General features: G+C 40.9%; 1 protein-coding gene across 1 annotated transcript in view; it reads left to right on the top strand.

Annotated features, from left to right (window-relative positions):
• Positions 1 to 13,596, top strand: part of HECW2 (HECT, C2 and WW domain containing E3 ubiquitin protein ligase 2) — a 152,418-nt gene extending 138,822 nt beyond the window's left edge. The window contains exons 27-29 of the mRNA XM_040070394.2: positions 612 to 697; positions 2,035 to 2,147; positions 7,620 to 13,596. Coding sequence (XP_039926328.1) covers positions 612 to 697; positions 2,035 to 2,147; positions 7,620 to 7,731 — 311 coding nt within the window. The 3' untranslated portion in view covers positions 7,732 to 13,596. The remainder of the gene's footprint in view (positions 1 to 611; positions 698 to 2,034; positions 2,148 to 7,619) is intronic.
• The last annotated feature ends 4,565 nt before the right edge of the window (positions 13,597 to 18,161 follow it).

Here is an 18,161-nt window from a genome sequence, read left to right on the forward strand (position 1 = left end):
CTCTGGTTAAGTTAGTGTTAGGGGAAGGTAATTTATCCATTTTAGTTTGCTTTGTTGCATCCCCTTGCAGCTCTTCCCTGGCTGTTCTTGCCCAGACAGCACGACAGAACACTCTTCTCAATGGAAAGTACCATGCTCAGACTGGGGAGAGAAATGGAAATGGTAGCCATTCTTAACTGGAAATTCCTCTTTTTTTTTTTACACACTCAGAGTTGACAGGAAATTAGAATAAATCCCAGTGAGATAATTTGAGAACAATAGAAGATTTGGGAACTGTGAGATACTGTGAGATAGATGGTTGCATCATCATTTGTAGCTTTGGATAGATAAATAGAAATACTAGAATATTTCAAGAATTGGCATTCCTGTTAGTGACGGATTAATGGAAGAATTGCTTGCTCACTTCTTTCTGTCATGGCATATTCATTCTCTGCCTTTAGGATTTTTAAGAATTATAGGAATATTTTTCTCTCACCTCCTGCCTTTTGATGCAATTGGATAAAGAATATGACGTTATTGTGACTTGGGCTAAACTAGGAGAAACTTACTAACTATTCCCTCGACCACTTTCAAAGCACCTAAAAGTGTAAAGGCTCCTGTTGTTTTAACAGGTTATCATGACAATCACATTGTAATTCGGTGGTTCTGGGCTGCTGTGGAAAGGTTCAACAATGAACAACGGCTAAGACTTTTACAGGTAAGAAATCAGCTGACCTGTGTAAAAATAATTAAATTTTGATGCTAAACTAGCCTAATCCTGGTTTAGGATACCCAGAAATTATGGTGATATTTGCTAGTGGGAACAGCCTGAGTCAGAGGATAAATAATTTGAAGTGACAGAAGCTCACAGCCATTTTTATAGATGTCTAAGTTTAAAAGTACATTTAATATACAATGGCTGATGTCAATAATCCTTTACTGTTGTTTGATTAAAAGTACATTAAGACTTCTAAATATAGAAAAGGAAAACTGTGTAATTGGTTATGTCATTAGGTAGAAATGTTAGTAGTATTTATACAGCTTAGGAAGGACAAAGCTTAGATGGCCTCAAATTAGAAAATAATGATGGAAACCTTAAAGTCAGTCCAATCCCATTTTCACTAAACCTGCAGGTTCCAGTCACCCTGCTGCTGGAGGACAAAATATCTCAACAGAAGAATATTTATACACGTGGGTTTACTATTGAGTTAAATTCTTTACGTTCAGGTTACATCCATCCTATCTGTAAAGAAACAGACAAACCTCCACTGCAAACCATACCACGTTATTGATCCAGTATGAGATCAGCTGTTTTTAACAATTCAGAATTGTTATCTGATCAATGAATTATGAAAAAATTTCTTTTGTGAATCTGTTTAAGTATTTTTAAAAGCCTGTAAATAGGCAGTGTGGAACATCTCATTTGATGGAGAGACAGAAATGTCTGCTTGTATGTTCCTGTCCATCGGTTAGTCAAAAGTTTTTATCCAGGTCATTACAAATCAAATAGTCTCTCATCTGTCAAAAGCTATGTTTGATCTGTTCATGACAGGTTGTAAATAAAACTGCCCACTAGTCAGTATTTTCAGCAAATGTCAGTGGGCACACCTAACCTTCAGAATTTAGTCCTTTTCTTAGAGTAGTTAATTGTGGTTTCTAAAGCACTGGAAATCCATTTAGCTAGAAAGGCATAACACAAAGCCACCAGACATTACTACTTTTTGTATTGATTCCTTTTAAAGCAGGAAACGGCAGCAAAAAACGCACTTAGGCTTAAGTCTCAGTAACTGGATACTGATAGCGTGTTATTCTACAGTATTTATGCAACAGAAAAACTTTGGAGGAAATTAATCTGCTAAATTGCCTCTTCAGAGCCCAACCAGGAAATGGTCTGCCCTTAGCCTCCATGTAAAGTAGCATTTATTGCTCGTGCCTCTCCAATTCCCTTGCTTTGCAAATGCTTTTCCAAAAGCCTTTGGGCTGCGGTGGGTGTGCTGCTTGAGTGTCCCCCAGGCCACGTGTGCTGGCCCTGTGCTGATGTGTTTGTGCTGGCAGTTTGTCACAGGCACCTCCAGCATTCCCTACGAAGGCTTTGCCTCTCTCCGCGGGAGCAACGGGCCCAGGCGCTTCTGCGTGGAGAAGTGGGGGAAGATCACTGCTCTTCCAAGGTACAGCTCTGGGGGCACTCATGCCAGGGTGGCCTCCCTGTGCCGCTCTCTGGGGTCACACATCAGCTGTTTGACAAACATTAACGAGCTTTCACTGAATATGCAAATATCCCTTCCCTTACGAGCAGATTTCCTTCCCCGTTGTTGCAGTGTCTGACGCACCCGTTTGGGTTTGAACTCAGTTTTGTTCCCTTGAGGCGGGCGAGGCAGTGTAACTGTGGCTGACATCCATATTTGTAGTGTTTTTCACACGGAAAATTATCTTAGAATGATAGCTACTTCTGACTTTCTTTGTTACGTTTGATTAAATGTCCAAGTATTTACTCACTGAACATGCAGTTCACAAGTTAGGAGCAAAAAATAATATGAATTGAAATAGCTCTTGTGACTTACTCTGAAAACTACTGTTATATTTTTTGCATCAGACACGGGCTTTATAGTATAGCTTAGTGATATAATTTTTATGCTTGATCTGATGTCAAGTGTTAACAAATACTGAAGAGGCAAGTTGTGAGTGCAGAATAGGTGGGAGGGAGTAATTTCACTTGAGAAGCAGAGAGACAGACACGAGAAGGTGAGGATTTCAAAGAGAACGAGTAAGATCAATTGAAATAGGTGAAGAGGATAAAGGAATGGTATGGGAGTACAAGATACGAGTTGTACAAGCCCTTGCAATTTATGTTGGGTATGGCAGGTTTAGAGGAGTAAGATGAAAATATTAAAAAAAAAAAAAAAAAAAAAAAAAAAAGCTTTACAATTTTTAGAGCAGAAAAAAGAGTTCTCTTCAAAGGTCCATGGTAGCAATGCCAGAACTAAACTAATAATATGTGAATGATGAAAAAAACCACCTTCAGCTTGGTTTCTTAATTGACAAAAAATGACAGGTTCTTGTATTTACTGTGATCAGACTGATAGTTGGGAGATTTTCTTTCACCCAGTTCTGTGATTCTGCAGCCTCTGGAGTGGGTTAGGAGTGGTTGGACACACATTAGTGTGTGGAGTGTGGGCAACCTAACTCTGCCTAATCAGACCTCAGCTTTAGCGTGCCCTGTACAGCCTCTGGAGGCGGCTTTGGGCTGGGCTGATCCATGGAGGAAACTCATCCCTAATCATAAACCCACTCCTCAGAAACAAGGAGGAATAACTTGCATTCAGAGTCTCATCTTAGACACAGGGTGGCTGTCAGAAACACACAGAGTCTCTCTGACCAACAACCTGCAGGTTTTTCCTCCGGCACAAGGTCAGAGGCAGAAATGTCTCTTGGGTTGGCTCCTGCCATTACAATTGCATGGAGTGGTGCTGTGAAATCCACAGGCACAGCAGGTGGCCTTTAAACAGAGCCATCATCTTTCACGTCTACAGCACAAATGAGAGCTAGGCAACTGAGGATTAAAGGACTCCAAATCCTGAAAATTGCTATTTCATATCAAATACTCTAATTAGTCATCTGGGGGCCTACTAGTATCTTGTAGCCCAATAAGTCTCCATTGTAGTTTGATTATGATTGGCCTGTGGACTAGCTTTGGCTCTGTTAAAAAAGTAAAAGCTGTAACTTTTAAAAAAATAATTTCTGACTTTAAAATTCCAAATTTTTTTTTTTTTGGGGGGGGCTGGAAGTTTAAGAAAAGAGATTGCATGATTTTTTCGATATATTCTCTGAGGCTGAAGTTCCCGGCGCTTGCAAGCAGAGCTTGCAGCATGGAAAAGGCCAGGACCTGCCAGAACAGGATGTTCAGAATTTCCTCTGGAAAGGTTGTGCAGAACCCTGGTTGTGATAAATTGCAGAATAAAACTGTTCCCAAAAGTGCAATATGGAGAAACATGTTGAGAATCTTTGCTATCATAGGCTGTTCATCAAGTTTAGGGGAAATGCCAACTCCTCACATTTAAGAGATTGTCTTATTCGTTGAAATTTCACTTACATTTCCCTTGGTTAGGAAACATTTGATTTTTGTCTCACTGGATCTTTTTTACCATACAAATGTGAGAATTAAAATAAAACCAACCGTGTGTGACAAACACCTACAGTCATCGTGAGCAAGCAGTTCCTGGTATTCACACGTGGGGAACCTTGATCTCATAAAAAATGAAATATCTCCCGTGTTAGTTCTTAGATGGGTTAAGCCCCAAGCTGAAAGCACTGTTGGCATTTTTACATGAGCAGTTCTTGGATACAATGCAGCTTCAGCCTGGGTCACAGCAGCCTCTGAGACTCCCTGTGCAAACACGGGGTACTGCCGGCTTGGAGGTAACGCATCAGTCACTACAACCCCGAGTAGCAACTTTCAAGAGGTTTCCAAACAAGCCCAGCATGTGTAAACACATCGCTGGATCTGCCGGGAACGCTGCCCTAGGACTCCGTGACTCTTACTGATTCTCAGATAACTAAAGCTTTTATGTTAAGGCACCATCGCTCACTCCTAGCGTGTTGTACTTCGCAAATTGCCCTCTTAGCAGGAGTGCCTGTGAAATTTGATAGTGCTCGGGTGGCAAAAGTGAGGATTTAACAGGTCAGTGGACTTTGTTTCTTCCTCTGTTTCTAAAAACACTGCAGTGCTGAAAACACTCAAGAACGGCCATCCCCATCTCTTCCTCCTGATCTGAGACACAAAGGGCAGCTAGGGTAGTCACTTAGGTATGTGACTGTGGCCTAAGCAGCTGTGAATGTAAACACAAAAGTTTTCACTAGATGTTTGCCTGGCTCCCACTGTTCTGACTGCTGTGTAATCAGTTCTGCTGAATCCAAACAGTGAGATTTCTGTGAGGCACGTCAGGTTGCCGAGCTTGTATGGCTCTTTTATACTAGCTAGGTAGCATGTAAAATGCCCTGGCAAGATTGATTATTACAGGTCTAGCTTAACTATTGCTACCCCAATGCCACTTCTGCTTCCTTCTTTTGCACTGTATTGCAGATTAGACTGAACTAGGGGAGGGACTGGTACTCTTTCAATTCACTCCCATGTTGAGAAATTTGTTCCAGGTTCATTGCTGTTCATTATTTATTCATACATGTGATGATTCACTTGAAAATGAGTTTTATGTCTGACTACTGCATTTTAAACCTAAGTCACTCTCTTCCACTACGGTAATCGAAATGAAGGGGAGTTTAATTGGGAATTTGGGAATCTAGACTTTAGGAACCAAGATGGGTTTTTATGTTGTTGTGAGGTGTGGGCCCAGGAAGATGAGCAGTTCGTGCCCATGTGGTTTGAAGTGTTAGAATGGGAAGATACTACCCAGAAGGAAAAAAACACGTTTGTCTCAAGGACTTAGGAAGTTGTTTGCCGGGGTTGGAAAAGCATGCATCGCCTCAGAAGACAAAGGTCTTGGTTTTGACTTTTTTAATTACTTGGTTTTCCACAGTAAGTGATTCCATTTTCAAAATTGCCCTCAAAATAAGATAAAACTCAGTTCTCTTAATAAATGTAAACAACATGCTGGCTTACTATTAAACCAGTTCGTTATGAATCCCTTGCTAATTATATACTGTGTCTTCTATAATTTGTGGTTTTACAGCCCACACAGCATGATCCATAGTTCTAATGAGTGGCTGTCAGCCCCATGGAGCAGAAGCATGTGGTTAGGCTCTTAATTGCCTAAGACTCTTCAACACTCTACATTGAATTCAAGGGATCACTGAGTTCCATTTGCTGCTGGGCTTCAGTTGGTCTTTTTCTTCAAAGGAGAGTATTTTCAATTTTTTCGAAGTACTCTGCAGGAAGTGGAATAATTAAATCTATATTGCAGATATTATTTTATAACGTTTTTGGAAAGGCAAAGGAGGAATAAAAAGAAAGCTTTCCTCCAGGACCCTTAGAGAGATGGCTGGGTAGAAAAAATTTACCAGACCCCTGGAGTACAGAGTGGGGAAATGCCATCTCTGCTACACAGCGTGTAGAGCAGTATTCTTCTAAGGGTACTGTATCTGGGGAGGGTGCTAAAGGCAATGTTTTTTAATGTGATTGCATATTTGTTGTTTGGACTGTGATTAAATAATGGTGTGACCTTGTGAGCCGTGTATACATGTCTTCAGCCTGATATTTTTGTGACACTACAAGGCTGTAACTGAGTGGCTGTTTCAGCTTCAATGAGTTTCAGTTTGCAATGGGCTTGTCGGTTTTTTAACAAGCGAGTTTAACCCACTTCACTCCATGTTCCATTCCCATAGCTGGGAGAGGAGAGTCACTTAAAGGGGCAATTAATGAATTTGCTCACACAGAAGGCAGCACTTTCTGGCTCAGAGGAAATCTGTACAGGCCTGTGGTAGACATCTGGATTTCTGGGACTGCTCAGGTTAAATGAGGAGTTGCATTTGCCGTGAGGAGGGAGCTTGTTCAGTCCTTCCATTAACATGTTACATATTTACGCTTAATACAGATCATACTGATGAAGGGCAGGGCACTGCAGGAGGAGTTTGGTTTTCAGCTGGATTGAATTTAAATAAGTAACTCTATGATGTATTTTATTGCAAAAGATTGAAGTATTTGTAAACAGAGACCTGCCAAATTACTAAAATCAATCTAAAGTGAGGCTTTGTTACAAAGCTTTAGAGCGGAAGAGATGCCTCTTCCAGTTTCTCTTTGCATCATTTCATCCTCAAGAACCCATCACAGCAATAGTTACATTATCTATTTCATTGGACAGGCTCATCCACCACAGTGTTTTAGCATGCCCTGAGGTCAGGCAATGATATCCATGATTCCACTATGAAGAGAAACCTTTTTTGTCTCCCTTTTCATTCCCTGAAAGAGGTTTTGAGAGACAGTTCCAAGTGTGTCAACGAACTTGAGGTAGATGGATTGTAAAACCTGAGAAATAAATTGCCCCCTTAAGCAAGCAGGGTGGTTGCTAGAGGTTCATGCATGGTTTTTGTGTAATTCCAAAAGCTGCTGGCCCCTAGGGCAGATAATGTCCATTGGGAATATCAGCACAAGCAGTAACGCCTCAAGAACACCATCCATACGCCAAGGAAATTGTAAAAGGAAGAGTATCTAATTTATCTTTTACCACTGTGGGATTGTTTCCTATAGATCTGGAGATGTATGGAAATACCTTGTTTATCATTACAAATACAGTATTCAAGTATCATCCATACAGAAAAGAAAGGCTACATCTCAGAAGACACGTTTAAAGCCAAGATTTCAGAGCAGACTGAAATTGTACCATGCCAAATCATTCTTTTTTTTTTTTTCCCTCACGCACATTTGATGGATAAAATTTATCCCATGCCTTTTGGACTGTCTGTATGTTTCTAAAGACCTTCATAAATGCTTCTCACTGGCTTATTTTAATGAGAAGAAAGTAGATTAAACCTCACTACCTGTTCAGTTGGAAAACATCATTTGACAGAACAAAGTCTACTAAAAGAATACTATCTGCCCATCTCTATTCAAGCACATACCAGTCTGTGTGTTCTCTTTTGAACTTTTCAAATAATGCACTTCTTCACCTCCTCTCTCTTTTTCCCCTCAGGGCTCACACTTGTTTCAATCGTCTGGACCTTCCCCCTTACCCGTCATTCTCTATGTTATATGAAAAACTGTTGACAGCAGTGGAAGAGACAAGTACTTTTGGACTTGAGTGATACACAAACCACAGTGCCCAGCTCATTGGACTTTTGTGGATCTGTCTTCTCAAGGAATGAATGAACTTTTGTATTGGATTTCCTAGAGGAAAATTGTTTCATGGTGCAATTCAAATAATGAGGTTCCACAAAGGAGCTTGTGAAGCAATTAAAAAGCATTGTGGTAGTGGCAGAATTCTCGGCAGTGAAACTAGAGTGTGCCTGGTGTGCAGGGAAAACCAAGTCTTGCAATCCATTGGTTTTTGGGATGGCTGCACTTCTTACGTTTATGTTCTGAGCAAACCAGAAACGTGATGCCATGTTGTGATCCATCTGGCTGCTGCAAAACTGACATGTACCCAAGGACTGGATTTCATCAAAGTTGTCGAATATAAAATTCAAGTCAAAATGGGAAATCATTCAGCCCCTTACCTACCCAGTAAATTATCAAAAAAGCATACAACTGAACTTTTATATAAGTTCTTTTTCCTTTTTAATTCATGAAGGTACATTACTTTATGCCATATGTTATAACAGCATATCCAACACTCGTTTTACCTAAGACTACGAGTGCCTGCATGGGGAACACCATAGAGCTCAAGTTCCTGGGGCAGAAGTGAGTTGGAAGGAAAGTCAGCAACAAAGGATGTAACAACAACGGCTTGTGCATTGAGGAGGTTTGTGGAAATGCGTTTGCCAGTGGTGTATATGACAAAATATGAGCTGTTACAATGAACTTAATAAGACTGATTTTATGCTTTATACTGCATGGAAACTATTTTAAGAAGAAACTAGCAATTTATCACAGCATATCAGGAAAAAACCCTAACACAGTGACTTCTGTTTATTTTTATAGGTTCATTATATTATGTTTCTTAGAGTGTAAACAGGAAACAAGCAAACAAAAGTGTTATTTCTGTTTTGTCACTTTCCATGCTTGAACAGACATTCTGCTAGTGTTTATTCTTTAAGCACTCTCCAGGGGAAAAAAATGCCTTTTATTTTTATAAGAGTAAAAAAACTCCCGAAAATATTTTGCACTGAATGTACCAAAGTTGAAGGGACATTATGATCTGACTGATAGCAAATTGCATCACTATCAAATATCTATAAAAATGCTTAGGAACCAGGCTTTCTTCACAGTGCCATGTCTATAGATATCAGGACTGTGCACATAAGTAATAATTTTATAATACTATATGTGATATTGTAATATGCATTTGTTTTAAATGCATCCGGGTCATTTTTCATGCATTGGATAACTTAATGCAGTGGAGTTTAATACAGATATTTCATATGCTCCCCACAACTTTTTATTTGTACAGCACTGTAAAACACTAGCTCATTTGGAAAACCCTCAATGACTTCTTTAAGGTGAGCCACTGGTCATAATGCCGCTGTCCTGTATCAGTGAACACCTCCAAGATGTAAACTGTTCGTAGAGTCCAAGCTTGCATTTTCACCGATAAATAGTTTTCTTAGTTTTCTTATCAAATGTTATTTGAAAGCAGTTTTTATGGCATATCAAACACTGCATGGACACCAATTTCTTTATGCTTAATTTTGCTGAAATACACGAGGCTTGCTCGCTTCTATTTTTGGTACTTTTCCTCCAGATGGTCTTGTGGAACACTTGTGCAGCTGCGCCCCATTTCTTGCACAGCTGCTGTCACGCACCGCATCCACCACATTTTAAAATTCCGGGAGTTGCGCCTGGATACTGGCTGACAAGAACGCGAACGCAGCTCTGTGCTGGCCCTTTCGGTAGCGCCGCAGCGCAGCAAGCCCTGTTTGTGGGAAAAGTAGCTTTTGAAGTAACCTTCTCACTCTGGAGGCTCTTGAAGGGGCATCTGAGGGAGGTGTCCTGCTTGTTCTGTGAGAGGTTTTTTTCCAGCAGAGGCGAGCACCCCTGGAGATGTTGTCAGCAGAGACTGCCAGTCCACCCTCTGAGGCAGAAAGCAGCTGCAGCTGTGGTGGTGACTGAGAAAACCCTTCAGACTTACTGAGGAAATGTCACATGTGCAAAGGCAAAGCAAAATCAGGGGGAAAGCATTCTTTTATTTCAAGAATAATTGAGCTTCTGCATGACATCTGGGACTCTCTTAAGTAACTTAGGTTTTCTTAGGCTACTTCTGGCTGGTATGAAGTAGCAAAGAAAAGTTCAAACACATCACCCTGTTTCTACACGTATATTTATCAGCTAAGATTGCATGTCACGGGTCCTAATGCACATCGCTTTTCAGAACATGAATGAGCAGTAGGCAAACTGACTTTTCAGCAGGTCACTCCAGCATGGCTCACGTTTCATGGGATCCATTCACTGAATAGCTAAAACTCTGGCACTTGGAGCAGAATGCAACTTCTGATTGGTTGTAGGACTACAGAACTTTCATTTTACAATACTGTGTTATCTGTGGTCTTAAAAAACGAGATTTCCCAGGTGGAAACTGTATCTACAAGTTTTGAACCAGATACTCTTTGGAATGAAAAGTTTAAATATTTGGCACAAAGTAAGTTTATACTAGTTTGCCTTTTAAGTTATGCTTTTGTACAAAACTAAAACAATAAATGCATCTTGTCAATTTTTATTTAAATATATTTACTGCACCCATTTGTTCTGTATTTATGCATGTAAAAATAATTTAAATCAGCCATGATAATCTGGTATTCTGTAAAGGTGTGACAGGGTCACCAGTGGGGCAGCTGTCAGTTAGAAAATAGATAAATAAATAGAAAAAAAATCAATCCAGCAACTTTGTAGCACTAAACCCAAGAGAGACTAAGGAGGAGTTGCTGCTTCCTCCTCTGCTGCCAACATCCCCTGAAGCACTAGAAAAGCGCTGTGTGAAGGTTGAGGTGTCATCTGGGTACAGCTCCCTGTGGGGCCTGGAGCACTCGGCTCTTTGTGACAGTGTAAGTGATGCTGCTGCTCTGAAGGGATTAGCAAGGAGGGAGTATAGGAAAGGAAGCCTGAGCTTAGTCAAATACTCACATCTCCTGGCAACTGCTTGGAATGTTCTCCCTTTGGTTTTGGAAGCCATTCCCATTAAATGTATCCCAAGGGAGAGGCAGCTTTCATGTCCTGCAGCTGACTGCAGCAGGCCCCTACCGTGCTGTTGCTTATCACAGTGTAGCAGGGATGAGGCTCCACGCAGAGAAAGGCTGGGGAGCCTTTCCAAAACTCTCTATTTCCTCAGAGCTTTTCCAGATGGTGCTGAGGAGCTTTGCATTTAGGGAGGAAAAGAGCAGACAGAAGAATCCCTTCGGCCAATGACAGCTGGTACTGACTTAGCCCGCAGCGTGTCCATCACACAGAGGCTGGCAGGGGCCGGCCCTGCAGGAGTTGAAATGAGGTGCCCACGTTTCCTGCTCTGCTGGCAAGTGGAGCTGCACATCACCAGCTCCCAGGTCACTGCAGCCTGGGCAGGCTGGCAGCAGAGTGGCCTCTGTCCCCCCGCCCCAGGGCCAGGTCCCAGCATCCCAGCCCAGCAGAGGTGTGCACTGCTGGCAGTCAGTTTATAGCCAGAGCACTCCTAAATACACCACAAAAGCTTGGAATGAAGTGCAGTGTGGCACCTGCTGGAGCAAGCAGTCACCCACTGAGAGTCTGCAGGCCAGCAGCAGTGTGGGGAGTGGTGCCTTTGCCCGCAGCAGGCGGGGCACAGCCATCTGCCACCTCTGTCACACCACCAGCAGCACCTGGCAGGGCAGGACAGGAAAGCCTTTCAATCCAGACCTTCCTCCTCACCCCCTCCCTGCCTGCTGTTTTTCTTTGGAATTCATCAAATATTTGCCTCCTTTTGCTTTTAAACATGATTTTTTCATGATCCTTGTTCTGACCCTACCATAAAAACTGTTAAAACGGCTTAGAGAGTATGTGGGCTGAACTCTTCTGCGTTCACAGGCCCGCTCAAGGGCACCACATGAGCTCCACATGGCAGCAGTTAACCCCGGGGCACACAGGGGCGGGGAATATCTGTCATCTTCGGGGACACTGAAAATCTAGGCTGCAGCATCCTGGCAGGACATCACACAAAGCTTCTGGTAGGAGTTGGACTGGCACAGCACTGGACTGGTAGTTTGCTCGGTTTAAAATTATAGGAAAGAGAAGAGGTTTGTGGTTTCTTATGTATTTTTAATCCTTTTTAAAAAAGGTTTAAAAAAAAAAATCCTTCTGATGCATTTGCAATGGTATCATCTGGTTGTTAAATGTAATCTCAGCAGTATTAATTGCAGATGTTTACTGAGTTTCTGCAGTGGTAGCTGCAGAGTTTTATGGAGCTGCTTGAAGCACGCTGTCTCTGGGCTGAGGGAATCCCTGTTCACATCAGGGGCATCTTCAGCAGCTGTATTTGAATGGCCAGTGTAAGTTCACTTCCCGTAGCATAAAGCAAGTTACTTCTTTTCCATGAAGGAAACCTTACCTTCATTAAACTATACTAATAATGTTGTTTTTCCTGGCACTTTTTAATGTAGAGGGTTAATGTATTCCTGTTAGCACTAGTGGGAATTGAGCAGAAGGTTGATCTCCAGTCATAAGATTGCAGATGTAGCTTTCATCTATTGTTGTTTCCCCTTCTCATCCTTTTCTCTCTGGGCAAGCAATTGAACTCCAAGCAGAATTTCAGAAGAATTACTCAAAGCTGTCTTCTTAAATTGTTTTGTGTTCTGGCTCAGTTATGTGCTGTAAAACAGAACTGCAGAAATGCTATGGCTTGACTGCCTTGTCAGTTTAAGTAAAAAAATCTTTACAATTTTGTTAGTGCAAACCACAGTGGCTGCTGTTGGACCAGTCTAACCTTTTGTCTAAATAGTTTACAATAAAGAAGAATTTGGGAGGTTGAATTTGAAATTGCTTGTTCGCTGGAAAACTAAATATACATAAATAGGTAAATAGCAGAGGAAAAGAATAACTTTACTGTAAAGGCATTATAACCCACTTTTGTTAGCAGTATGCAGAATTACAATGCTGACCCTCCAAACACAGAATTTTCACAATGAAAAATGGTTTATATTTTGCATGTCCATAAACTTCATAGTGCTTCTGTTCAGCTTTAGAGGGACAATTAAGATTTTGGCACTAGGCTACTAGTATTTAGGATGTTCATTGCTATGAAATGTTTTTTATTTAAATATTTTTATTATTTTTACAAAATATTTTCCTTTCAGAATTTACTTCATAGGCTTTGCTAAGAGCCATATTATGCTGTAGGTATTTTAAGGTAAAACCATGATTATTTGATAATTCTGTTTTGTATGACTGACCTTCTGGCCGCTGTTTAGAAAGGTTCCTCCTGTTGTCAGTAAAAGGATGACAGCCAAGGACTCCTGGAATGGTTACAATCCATTGAAGTATCTGTGTGGATTCAGAATGCATTTACAAATACTTCCTGAGGACTGTGTGAAATAGTTGCTACATTCATTGATTAGCCCCTAAGTCAATAATTCAAAATTTGAACTTGTTTCCTTTCGGATTGTATTGCAGTGTAATGATAGATACTAAAATTCTAACTAGAGATATATTGTGACAAATTTCTCAAAGCTATGATGGATGTGAAAGGGAGCCGAGCTACACTGCTCTCAGTCTTTTCATCTGTTAAAAAACTTCTCAATAATGAAACTTTATCTTTTGGGGGTTTCCGTTGTTCCTTGTTTTCAGAACTTTGAGAAACTTCTCATTCAGCCTGCATTAGAAAAAACCTTGCCTTCTTCGAGGCTTTTGTTAAGCCTCAGGAGGTATATTGTTCAACTAATTTAACATACTTTTGTGCTGACATCAATTAGCTTTTAAATGTATAGACCTACAGAACTCCACAGGACTCTGGTCTCCTTTATTCCGGGCTGCCTTTCAAAGCCATCCATCCTGTCCCTTTTGATTGCACATAATCCTACAATCACCCAGAGACAATTGCTGACCACCTACACTGACTGTAGCTGGAGTATCACAGTAAGACTCTGGGTTTGGGGTTGCTTTCAAGAGCAGCTCCCTCAGTCCAGAGTCCACAGGATCACTGCTACACTGATATCAGGACTGAGCGGTTTAACAATAATAGTCATAAAGGGTTTTTTGAAAATAGTTGATTATGTATCCAAGGGTAAAATGTCTTTTGGTTTTGGTTTTGCAAAATGAATGAGGCAGGAGATTTTCCTTGCAATGTTTTAAATGGCCAGAATTTGTGGTCCCCATGGCTGTTGGCCAGGTGGGTGCGGAGCCTTTGCAGTGAGGCAGGTGATGCTGATCCAGAAACCCCAGCAGCAGGAGATCTGTTACCATAGTGGGGACTCTGCCTTCCACGGTTGGAGGCTTTCTCATGCAGCCCTTGAACTGGATTCTTCCCAAAAGCTCTTCTAGCTGTGATGCCTGCTAATTGCAATACAAGCAGCTCGTGACACACTCCGTTGACTATTCAACATCTTTCATTTTAAACAAGGATTACCTTTTTCATAGTTAGACATTCCCACCCAGCAGTATAAGGCCAATAAAGGAGGATTTTGCTGAGACTGCCATGCTGACTGCAGTCAGACGTCGGAGCTCACTCATTTTAAAGTAGATTACTGTATGAATAATAAAATAAATCTCTGAAGCCTCATAAATAATTCTAAGAAGGAATGTAATTGTAGGTGCTGTAATGATAAGACAGGGCAGTTCCATGCAGCACACAAGATACAGCCATGGAGGAGTGCTGGAGTGCAGACAAGTCTGAGAGCAGACACAGAAAAAGGGCTGTGCTTCGAGGATAGGGAGCAGGTCAGTGAGCTGTGATGACCCCTGGGATACAAAACAGGATACTTCCTGCTTGAAAATTAGGCTATGATAATGCACCTAGGGAAAAATGACAGTTCATCCTGAAATAACATTGGTGTTACTGCACCTGCAAGATGTGCTTTAACTGATTATTAGCTTTTGAAAATCTAAGTACACAATCAGAAAATTTACTTCTATGTGGTTTGGCTTTTTTGTTTGTCATTGGGACTAGGTTGTTTGGGGTTTTTTATTTGGGCTATTTTCAGGAAGATGAAGGCTTCTAAATAAAATAAGGGTGGTGTCTGGAAGCCCTCTTCTATTAGTACAAGTAATGACTTTATTACTGCATTTGGCAAGGGATACAACTTCTGATAAAAGGTTAAATCATCACAACCAATGGTGACTTTCATTTTTAACATGATGGGCCAAATTCCTAATGTTTGGACATGTCAAAATGCAGTTTTGGTTTTTTTTTAATATACTTTATATTTGCATTATGGTTGCATAAGAACCATGCAGTTCCACAAAGACAAGGATTGATGTGGCATTTCCAAAGCTTACTTAGGGTAATTAGAATATTCTCAATGACCTAGGTAGCTTTAGCCAAGCTGATGCAAGTCTTGATTCCATTCACACTCTAATGATATTATCCAAAACAGTACTGTGTAAGAGAGTGGGAGGGTTTCATGATGGGTTTCTGTACCTAAAAGTTGACCTGTTTTTTTACCTAAAAGACAAGACTATTGAATGAGTCAATATGAGAGTCAAAAGAAGAATTCCTTGTGAGTTTTCTTCTTCAACATTGTTACTGAGATGGTAGGAGTTTTATATAAACTCAAAGTCCTAAATGAGAAGACAACTCCCATGTTGAACCATACTGGTTCAATAGTTTCATACAGCAGGACATTTTTCTGCAATGAGTCTGCAACACTCAGGAGACTGCTGTTTATTATCAGCATCGCAGGGAGGAGGAGAATTATGATAATATTAACTACATAAATCACATTTGGAGGATGCTTTTTCTTTACACGCTGTTTTTCCTGGGAATGACATAGCCTTGAGGGCATCCATGAATCCTGATCAGCAAGGCTGCTTTTTGAATAATTGACTGAACATTTGTACTTGTAAGGGCTGGTACAGTATGGAAAGGGAGATCTTTAGAGGTAATGAGGGATGTGGTGTGGAATACTGCTACCCCCAAGTCAGGTGATGTTCCTGCCCTTACTAGGTTTGGGTTATTCAGCATGTTTGAAAGTGTGTAGTTTTACAAGTTTTTGTAGTGGGGATGCAGGCATCCAGAATCTAACAGGATTATAGGTGCATCTTCCTCATTTTTGACAATTACTTGATATAATTTTATACCAAGTTCTTTGTTTTTAAAGAATTTCAGGCACTGAGAATACGGAGTGCATATTTATTTCTAAGCTTTAAGTAGAACACGGCGTATTTTTTAATCCTTTCCATACTTTTCAGTTAAGTGTTCACAAGACTGTATATCAAATAGAATTCCAAGTTTTTCTATCTTTCTACAAGCCAGTTTAAGTTTCATCTGAATTTGGTACATCACTTTCACAAAACACTAAATGGGGAATACATGCTTCAAGCATTAAGATGGTTTCCCTCCTTTTCCCCATTTACACTGCATTACATTTCATGTTAATTTTTTTTTTTCTTTGAGGCAGAGAGGACAGATAGAAAATGTGTTGTGTGTTACAGGAGCACACAATGTGTGTCATTGTGCCTGGCTTCAAGGAATATACTGTAATGTTTGACTGCTCACAGATTTACATAATTTGAATACAATAAATTGTATAATTTGTTGTGTTGTATTCCCTGTTACTCAAAAATGTTTGGGGAAAAGAATTTTCTGTGTATAATTTTATTTTCATACTGATCTCTATTTTGTTTAAGACCATGTTTCATCATGAAATCACTTAATTAAAATAAATCTTCTTACAAAATCCACTTTGTAAATCATCTCTTTTATTGTGCCTCTGAATATACATATGTAACATCCTTTTTTAAGTGAGTACCTTTAGATCATTCTGTTTTTTGCAGCATTTAAAAACCTTTAGAGAAACCACAGGATACTCCTTCTGTCCTTTGCTAAGTGATTTCCGGTGGCCTGTGGAGTCTGGCATATTACAAATCATGATTTTGGAAGTGAGGAAATTAAGGATTCTGCAGCCATATGCAACATAATTTGGATAAGAGCTACACATGTAAAAAAGCCCCCCCCAAAAAAACCCAGAATACAAAACCTTAGGGCAAACAAAGCCCCAGATATCACATCCAACACCTTGGAGAGGCCCGGGCTCCATGGAAAATGCATTTTTTTGTCTTTAATAAAAGTCAGTGGCCCCCACCAAAAATTTCCTTCTACTTCTGTAAGAGATAATAGTGGTTAGAGTGAGAGAAACTGGTCTTTAATCAGCTCTTAGGCAAGGGTTCTCCCCACCATAATACAGCCCAAGGAGAATGGTGAAATGGCAGCTCGTCACTTCTGTGTGTTTGTTACACAAACTGTTTGGAGAATCTGATGCTGAAGTGATGTTTCCATTTCTAAAGAACTTTTTCTGGAAGGTGATTTTGATTTTGCATTCTCTTGCTGCTGCTCAAGATGTGGTGCACACGAACCTGAGTCATTGAAGGAGAGCTGCTGTGGGAAGAGGCGAGGCTTTGGGGCTGGAGCCCTTTCAGAATCTGTTCTCTGCTGTCATTCTTGATGTCAGCCTCATATTTTCACCCGGGTCACTGATAACTGGTGCCACGTAGTGCACAATCGCTCGCTTTCCCTCAGTGTAAACACTGGAGCTGGCCTGCAGCTCATGCTGGGTGACACTGAGGCAGCTGTGGGAAGCGGTGCCTAGGTGGAATCCAGAGATTTCCCACTGCATTGAGGATTGCCTTGTGTGAAAAAGTGGTGCAGAGATTTTAGCATTGGGGGAATAAGATATTTTGAAGAATGGCCCATATTAAATAAAAACGAGTTGGAGAGGGCTCAGACACTCTGAGCTTCCAGCTGTGCAGCTCTTAATGTCGTGAGCTTGTCCCCACCTCAGTGACGCAGTTCCCTGCTTAGGAGGATAGACTGCTATCTCTTCACTCCAAACATCATCAGCCCGTGACAGGCCTGAGCTGAAGTCAGCATTCCTTGAGGGTGCTGAGCTTTTCCCTCAAGGCTGCCTCCCTAAAACACCTGTGGCTCTGACCACCGGGGGCTGTGCATCACAGCTGTGCCAAATGGCTGCTGGTCAAGTGGAAACAGTTCTTTCAGTGAAAGCCTCCAAAGGCTGAAAAGAACCAGCTTTGTAGTGGATAGATAATCAAGGTATGCCCGGGAAGAAGTAACTGAGAATGGGAGTTACTAAGTTAACACCTTTCATTGCTATTTTTTAATTATCCCAGACCAGGTGTATACATTAGGAATAATAATAGTTCATGACCCTCCTGTACTGTTGTGACCTTCAGTCTACCCGTTCCCCCTTCTCCACCTTTGTTTGTCCTTCGCAGTTGTGGTGTACCTAAGTAAAATTCCAAAGTCCTCAGGGTGGAGTCCTGTCAATTATACCCTTCTTTAAGTGCCATTCATGTTTCTATGGCATTACAGAAACAGATAACCAGGAGTACAACAACATGCATGTCATGAAGCATTTTTTGGTATTTACTTGGTTTTCAAAACTTTAAGGGAGAGTAGAGCAAATCC

This window comes from Hirundo rustica, chromosome 7, assembly GCF_015227805.2.
Source record: "Hirundo rustica isolate bHirRus1 chromosome 7, bHirRus1.pri.v3, whole genome shotgun sequence".
In the NCBI taxonomy this organism is placed as follows: domain Eukaryota; kingdom Metazoa; phylum Chordata; class Aves; order Passeriformes; family Hirundinidae; genus Hirundo; species Hirundo rustica.